Raw genomic sequence first — 8,519 nt, forward strand, 5'->3', positions numbered from 1 at the left:
ATTTGCAAACCAAATCACTCGGTGTAGGGAGCCTGTGTTGAGTTAACTGGGTCAGCCCTGCCCTGCTGCTGAGCTGTTCCCAGCATACACTGCTATTGTCACTGGGCTGCCACTGCTGCCTCCCACCCCACACACTCACACCCCACTGTCTTTTATGGCTGGGAAGGATTGTGAGTGTCAAATACACTTTCTATATAAGCTGACACTTTTAAAGAAAATTTCAGAAGGAATACAGGAATCCATGCTCATGGTAAAACTGCCAACAACATAGAAGCTGATTGTATTAGTCTGCTCTCACACTGCTATAAAGACACTACCTGAGACCAGGTAATTTATAAAGAAAAGAGGTTTAGGCCGGGCGTGGTGGCTCAAGCCTGTAATCCCAGCACTTTGGGAGGCCGAGACAGGCGGATCATGAGGTCAGGAGATCGAGACCATCCTGGCTAACACGGTGAAACCCCGTTTCTACTAAAAACTACAAAAAACTAGCCGGGCGAGGTGGTGCCTGTAGTCCCAGCTACTCGGGAGGCTGAGGCAGGAGAATGGCGTGAACCCAGGAGGCGGAGCTTGCAGTGAGCTGAGATCCGGCCATAGCACTCCAGCTTAGGTGACAGAGCGAGACTCTGTCTCAAAAAAAAAAAAAAAAAAAAAAAAAAAAAAAAAGAAAAAGAAAAGAGGTTTAATTGACTCATGGTTCCGCATGGCTGGGGAGGCCTCAAGGAACTTACAATTATGGCAGAAGGGGAAGAGGCATGTCTTACAGGGCGGCGGGTGAGAGAGAGCAAAAAAGAGCAGGAAAAATGCCTTATAAAACCATCAGATCTTGTGAGAACTCATTACTATGTGAACAATGTGGGGGAACCACCCCCATGATCCAGTCGCCTCTGGCCCCTCCCCAATCTCATATCTTCACATTTCAAAACACAATAATGCCCTTCCAACCGTCCTCCAAAGTCTCAAAAGTCCAAGTCCAAATTCTCATCTGAGACAAGGCAAGTCCCTTCCACCTATGAGCCTGTAAAATCAAAACCAAGTTAGTTACTTCCAAGATACAGTGGGGGTACAGGCATTGGGTAAATTATTCCATTTCAAATGGAGAAAGTGGCCAAAACAAAGGGGCTACCGGCCCCTTGTAAGTCCAAAATCCAGTGAGGCAATCATTAAATCCAAAAGGATCTCCTTTGACTCCATGTCTCACATTCAGGTCACACTTATGAAAAAGGTGGGTTCCCATGGGCTTGGGCAGCTCTGCTTCTGTGGCTTTGTAAGGTACAGCCCCCCTCCCGGCTGCTTTCATGGACTGGCGTTGAGTGTCTGCAGCTTTTCCAGGCCACAGTGCAGGCTGTCAGTGGGTATACCATTCTGGGGTCTGGAGGATTGTGGCCCTCTTCTTACAGCTCCACTAGGCAGTGACCCAGTGGGTACTCTGCTATGGGGGCTCCAGCCCCACATTTCCCTTCCTCACCGCCCTAACAGGTTCTCCATGAAGGTTCCACCCCTGCAGCAAACTTTTGCCTAGACATCCAGCTGTTTCCATACTTCTTCTGAAATCTAGGCAGAGGTTCCCAAACCTCAATTCTTGAATTCTGTGCAGGCTTGGGGCTTGCACCTGCTGAAGCAACAGCTTGAGCTGTATGTGACCCCTTTTAGCCACTACTGGAGTTGGAGTGGCAGCAGCTGGGACAGGAAGGTGTCAAGTCCATAGGCTGTACAGAGCAGTGGAGCCCTAGATTCGGCCCATGAAACCATTTTTCCTTCCTAGGCCTCCATTCCTGTGATAAGAGAGGCTGCTGCAAAGTCCTCTGACATAACCTGGAGACATTTTCCCCATTGTCTTGGTATTAACACTTGGCTCCTCATTACTTATGCAAATATCTGCAGCCAGCTTGGATTTCTCCCCAGAAAATGGGTTTTTCTTTCCTATCATATTGTCAGGCTGCAAATTTTCCAAACGTTAATGCTCTGCTGCTTTGTAAACATATGTTCCAATTTCAGGTCATCTCTCTCACATTCAAAGTTCCACAGATCTTAAGGCAGGGGCAAAATGCCACCAGTCTCTGCTAACGCGTAGCAAGAGAGAACTTTACTCCTGTTCCCAAGAAGTTCCTCATCTCCATCTGAGACCACCGCAGCCTGGACTTCATCGTCCACATCACTAGAAGCATTTTGGTCAAAACCATTCAACAAGTCTCTAGGATGTTCCAAACTTCCCCACATTTTCTTGTCTTTTTCCTGAGCCCTCCAAATTGTTCCAGTCTTTGTCTATTATCCAGTTCCAAAGTTGCTTCCACATTTCGGGTATCTTTATAGCAGTACTCTACTCTCTGCAGTACCAATTTACTGTATTAGTTCATTCTCACACTGCTTTAAGACAGAGCAATCTATAAAGGAAAGAGATGTAATTGATTCACAGTTCTGTATGACTGGGGAGGCCTCAGGAAACTTACAGTCATGGTGGAAAGGGAAAAGGCACATCTTACATAGCGGCAGGCAAGAGAGAGCGTGCAAGAGCAGGGGAAGCTGCCTTATAAAATCATCGGATCTCGGCCGGGCGCGGTGGCTCAAGCCTGTAATCCCAGCACTTTGGGGAGGCCGAGACGGGCGGATCACGAGGTCAGGAGATCGAGACCATCCTGGCTAACACGGTGAAACCCCGTCTCTACTAAAAAAAACAAAAAACTAGCCGGGCGCGGTGGCGGGCGCCTGTAGTCCCAGCTACTCGGGAGGCTGAGGCAGGAGAATGGCGTAAACCCGGGAGGTGGAGCTTGCAGTAAGCTGAGATCGGCCACAGCTCTCCAGCCCGGGCGACAGAGCGAGACTCTGTCTCAAAAAAAAAAAAAAAAAAAGCATCGGATCTCCTGAGAACTCAGTATCATGAGGACAGCATGGGGGAAACCACCCCCATGATCCAGTCACCTCCCACGGGGTCCCTTCCTCGACACGTGGGGATTATGAGGATTACAATTCAAGATGAGATTTGGGTGGGAGCACAGCCACACCATATCACTGGTGGACAAACACCTTGTGAGGGCATCAGCTCATTTAATCCTCACCACCATCTTATGAATGAGGAGTGGGCATTGTCACAGACCCTGCCTCAGAGAGGTGGCAATGAAGGCACAGAGAGGTTTAGGTATTTTGCCGAAATGCACAGCACTAAGTAGGAGCAGGATTTGAACCCAGGCAGTCTAGCACGAGGCGAAAACCCTTCTTCACCCTCTCCCCATGCAGAGTTAAACCCTCCTGGTGTGGGGTGACAGATGCATTACAGATAGATGCAGTCATGTCCCCGTGTAAATGCACAGCTTGGGGCTTGTTCTTTTTCTCCTTTGAAAACACAGATAGAGCCGTCTTATCCTGCTGATGCTTGGAGACGCCTCTCCATTTCTCACCCACCCACAGTATCCCACAGCCCCACAGTTCCACCACTAGACCGTTTCCCACGGATGGCATTTAAGTTGCTTCCCGTGTTTTGTCATAACAATGTTCAACCCTCATCATCCTTCGTATATTTTGTGTGCGCTCGTGAATATTTCTGTGAAAATCTCCCCTGGAAGTGGATGCTGGGTGAAAGTTTGAATGTCGTCACTGGGGGTAGATGTTAACCTACTGTTCTCGAGGTGGCACCACTTTCCAGCCCACCCTGGCCTGAGACTGTCCACTTCCCACACCTCCGCATGCTGCAGGCTACCAACTCCTAAGCTCGCATCTTAATATGTTCAGTTTTCAACAAATTCAGACGTGCAACCAGAAACCAAGAGGAGGTTCCCCGCAGTCCCACTTTTCAGAGGCATCTTACGGTCATTCCTCCTCTTTACCACCAGCGTGGTTTGCTTTTATCTCTAGTTCTTGATCCGTCGACCTCAGATATTACCTCTCAGCCTTGATGATCAAAGGTGGGGATCTGGCTCACTCGTGCTGGTGCTGCTGGAGGGAGGCAGTCGTGGCATTGGGTTTTGCTCTTCCAGGAGGCACTTGTGGCAGCCAGTACCCTTGTGTTTCCCCAGCGTTCCTCTCTGCTTCCATGGCAGAAGATCCTAGTATCTTTGTCTCTCCCGAGTTCCTGGAGCTCTGGAAGCCACAGGCTGGGAGGACTGGAGGTGCATGGTGGGGTGTGGCAGAGATGCAGGGCCGTGGATCTGATGACACAGCAGCTTTCAGACTTGTTTTATGAGAGAGAACAAGAGAGAAACAACTTCCATTTCATTCCCTGTGGTTTGGGGATTTTCTCTGATGTGCACCCTAATTTAACCCCAAATAAAGTAATGTCATTATGACTGCCTCTGTGGTTCTGTCTTCTGCACTCACTCCATGAGGGTACCCTGACTCTCCTCCGCGCCTCCTCTCGGCCACCACCAGGTGCTGTCACTACCGCACTCCGCTCACCTGGTACTGGGTGACAGGCCACCGTTTTCTACAGAGACAACTGAGTTCTGTGCTTTGTCCATAGCTGAGTTCCAAAGAAACCCTAAACTACAAGTGCATTACTACGACTGTGTGAACACTGGTTTCCTACCAAAGTCTGCAGAGGTGGAGCCCACAGCCTCCCCAGACAGGCGGGAAGCTCTGCCTCCTTCCCTGCATGCCCCACCCAGCTCACGAGGAGCTAGTTGGAGATTCTGGGTACCACTGTGCACACCCAACGCACCGTTAACACACTCAAGTATTTGGACCACAAGTGGTACTTGTGTCTTTACTCAAACTGTTGGTGTTATGGATGTTGGGGGAGAGTGGGGGCGGTGTTTGGCTAAAGAGTGACCATCATCTCAGTGTGACAGAGACTATGCTCGTGTTAGCATTAAAAGTCCCATGTCCATACAACCCCCTCAGTAGGCTGGGCATGGTGGTTCATGCCTGTAATCACAGCACTTTAGGAGGCTGAGGCAGGTGGATCATCTGATGTCAGGAGTTCGAGACCAGCCTGGCCAACATGGTGAAACCCCATCTCTACTAAATATTGAAAAATTAGCCAGCATGGTGGTGGGTGCCTGTAATCCCTGCTACTCAGGGAGGCTGAGACAGGAGAATCGCTTGAACCCGGAAGGTGGAGGTTGTAGTGAGCCAAAATCGCACCATTGCACTCCAGCTTGGGTAACAGAGAGAGAGGCTCTGTCTCAAAACAAACAAACAAACCCTCAGTCCCAAGCAAATTGGGACAGTTGGTGACCCTGGTGAAGCACGTGCTGTAAGATTCTTTCCTAGACGATGAGTGGGTAAGAATTGTTCTGCGTCTCTACCTATTCAGAGTCCTCATTCTTTTTCCTTTTCATGTCAAAGCTAGTTTGATTCCTAGTAGGATTCTAGATTAAACGACAGTTTCTTCTCAGACCTCTGGAATAGGTCCCATTGGCAGGCCACCCACATTCTTCTGAAAGCATTCTTGACTGTCCACCTGCATCAGTCCACAGGACGGAGCCACACAGCCAGAACGGAGGCGCACACCTGCTCTCTTCCACCTTAGGTCAATTCCATGCCCATCTGGGGCGCACTCTGCAAATGCCAGCAACTTGTAAGGTGCAATAGGTCCTTACTTGATGTCGTCAGTACGTTCTTGGAAAGTGCAGCCTTCAATGAAAGGACATGTAACAAAATCCATTTTTTCTCCTTAGGATGAAATGATGTTGAAGTAAAGAATGTTATTTGAGCACCTGCTGTCTGCCCTTTTGTTGAAAGTTGCCGTTTCCAAGAACCTAATGACGACCTTAAGTGAGGAATTAGTGTGCTCACAAAAATTTTTTAGAAGTTTTACGCTTACAGGAAAATGGTGAGGATAATGCAGAGAGTTCTCCTGTAACAGAAATTTCTACTATTATTCACGTCTTACATGAGATGGGCATATCCTGTCCCTGTGTTTGAAGACTGAACAAGCCCACTCCCGCGGTGCACAGCTGGGGCGTGCCCCTCTGTGGTGGGGTGACCTGGCCCTCTCGTCCAGTGACGTCCTTATGCTTTGTGTCACTTGAACCACAAAATCTGAGTGAAAACAAAAGTCCATGAACGTCCAGGGCGGCCACCAGACGTGTGCAAGTAAGTCTCATGAAACAGAAGCTTCCCTGGATGGGGACAAAACACACTTCCTTCTGCTTGTCGCCATCCCTGGCTCCTTCCACTCGGTCCGTCTGCATGACATGTTCCTCTGCTTCTCTTCCTCTGAATAAAAAGGAAACATGCCTCGTAAAGACAGCAGTGCTGGGCTGGAGCCGCCTCTCCCCATCAGCACTGATGGCGTGGTGCCTCTTGGCCAGCCCTTCTCTCTCCGCACCAGTGTTTTCCTTTCTTCTAGAACCTCCTCTTGGCTGAGGCCTCATGGGGAAAATAGAGGTACTGGGCCCCAGGGAAATGCCAGCACCCCGGGCCGGAGAGTAGCCGAGCTCCAGACTGAGTCATCGCTCCGTGGGTCACAAAAGCTGGTTCGTGCACAGCAGCCGCCCTGGGCCCCGGCAGACACGACAGAATGGGTTTCCTCACACAAATTGCGCTTGGCAGATGTCGCCTAAAAGACAGGAACGCCGAAATTCCAACAGAACGACCAGGGGGTGACTCTGTCCTGGCAGGCTGAAGGCTCTAAGGGACACCATGTTTGCGGAAGGTCAGCATCAAATGCTGGTGAGCACCCACTCCTCACCTCTGTGACAGGCGTATGTGTTGGCTCCACCAGGCTGCAGAAGCCACACGAGCTGCTTTAACAGAAGAAATTCATGTAAAGAACAGCTCTCGGGGCGTGGGGCTGTTAACCAGGAGGGTGTGCAGTGCACGCAGTGTCCAGGTTCCGCTCAGTTTTCCTCCCATCGTCATCACCCTGTTGGGTGTTTCATGTTGTTGCTGTGAGAACTGGCCATTGCTTGAGTGAGTCACGCTGACGTGGCTCCTGCTCCAGGGTTTCCAGTCTTTCTGCTCCGAGACTGATGCAGCGCTGGTCATTAGGCGCTGTCCATCAAGGGGAACTTGCCCTGGGCATGGAAAATGCTGACCAGCTCCCTGTTTTGGAAAATGACCTCATCCCCAGGCTGCCCACAGGAGGTGGAACATGCCAATGCCATTCCTTACTGGTGTGTATAGCACTGTTTTTGTTCTTTTTGTGCAGCCTGTGGAGTGTGCTTCTAGAGCTGTCATTTCACTCCTGTGTTTTCCCGGCCTTGGGTGAGGATCCCACGCTGCTGGGAATGAAAGCTGCCTGTTTCCTTGGCTGCTTTCACAGTCTCTCCCTCTTCCAGACAGAGTTTTGTTTTGTTTTGTTTGAGACAGGATCTCACTCTGTCACCCAGGCTGGAGTGCAGTGGCACGATCTCGGCTCCCTGCAACCCTGCCTCCCAGGCTTGCACCGTCCTCCCACCTGTGAAGGGAAAATAAATCTCGGGCCCCCAAACTCAAGCCAAAGGGAAAAGTCAAGTTGGGAACTGGGTCGTGCAAACCTGCCTCCCCTTTTGGTCCCTAAATAAGACACTGCAAGATGAAAAGCTACATACCTCCCCTATATTTTACCCACAAGGAAGTTGCTAGTGAGCTCTGAGATCTTTACTCTAAGGTGTTTCTGTTAAGATTTCACGATGGCAATGCAAATTCACAGCTCATCTTTACAGGTGCAGTCAACCCCTGCCCGACAGACACAAATGCATACCTGATTGTTCCCCTGCCCCATTTGTCTGTGTCATCTTGTGTACAAATAATGCAGGTTCAGTGAGCCAAAGGCATGACTATTTTTCTCTACCTGCCTCTTACATGAAAATTGTGTGCTTGTCATTATCCCACCCTTTCCCCTTTAAATTTGTGAGCCCTCAAAATCATCTTCGGAGAAAGGTACAGACTGTCTCCTGGGTGTTCGTCCTCAACTTTGGCAAACAAACCTCCTAAAATGATTGAGACTTGTCTTGTCATTTTTCTCAATTGACACACCTCAGTCTCCCAAGTAGCTGGGACTACAGGCATACGCCACAAAGCCCAGCTAATTTTTGTATTTTTTGTAGAGACAAGGTCTCACGTTATTGCCCAGGCTGGTCTTGAACCCCTGAGCTCAAACAATCTGCCCACCCCAGCCTCCCAAAATGCTGGGATTACAGGCATGAGCTACTACGCCCAGCCGAGAGAATTTTAAAACCACTAAGGAAATAGTGCCATTGTTAGGAATCAGAGACTTAATGTGCTGTTTCGTGTAGTGGTTCCTGTCGTTTTGCTTGCAAAGTTGGCTTCAATGATCTTGAATGATATGAACTGTCAGAAAAGCCCTACAGCAGATGATGGTAATGAAAAGACATCCTTTAGCAGACAGGGAATAGGACTGATTCACTGATGCATCTGAGTTGCAATTTTTGTTTCTAAAAACCTTGTCATTAAATTCCCTGGTAAGAGCACAGTGGCCTTCATAAACGGGAAAACAAAAATTGAAGTCGTCTCAAACTGTCCTGGAATCTTAAAGTTCAGGGGGCACCTGGCAGAGGGGAGCCATAGAAAGATGGCAGGGAAGGGAAGGTTAAGGTGAGGCCAAGATAAGCCAAGCAGGACTGTTCTAGTTTATCTTTCTT

The 8,519-nt window shown here is 49.4% G+C and overlaps 1 protein-coding gene across 1 annotated transcript; it reads right to left on the reverse strand.

Annotated features, from left to right (window-relative positions):
* Positions 1-5,792: 5,792 nt before the first annotated feature.
* LOC105505907 (putative uncharacterized protein encoded by LINC00346) lies at positions 5,793-6,869 on the reverse strand. Its single transcript, XM_011933897.1, has one exon. The coding sequence runs from the start codon at positions 6,306-6,308 to the stop codon at positions 5,814-5,816; it is 495 nt and encodes a 164-aa protein (XP_011789287.1). The 5' UTR covers positions 6,309-6,869; the 3' UTR covers positions 5,793-5,813.
* Between the last annotated feature and the right edge of the window lie 1,650 nt (positions 6,870-8,519).

The sequence above is a fragment of the Colobus angolensis genome, unplaced genomic scaffold (assembly GCF_000951035.1).
Source record: "Colobus angolensis palliatus isolate OR3802 unplaced genomic scaffold, Cang.pa_1.0 Scaffold13, whole genome shotgun sequence".
In the NCBI taxonomy this organism is placed as follows: Eukaryota; Metazoa; Chordata; class Mammalia; order Primates; family Cercopithecidae; genus Colobus; species Colobus angolensis.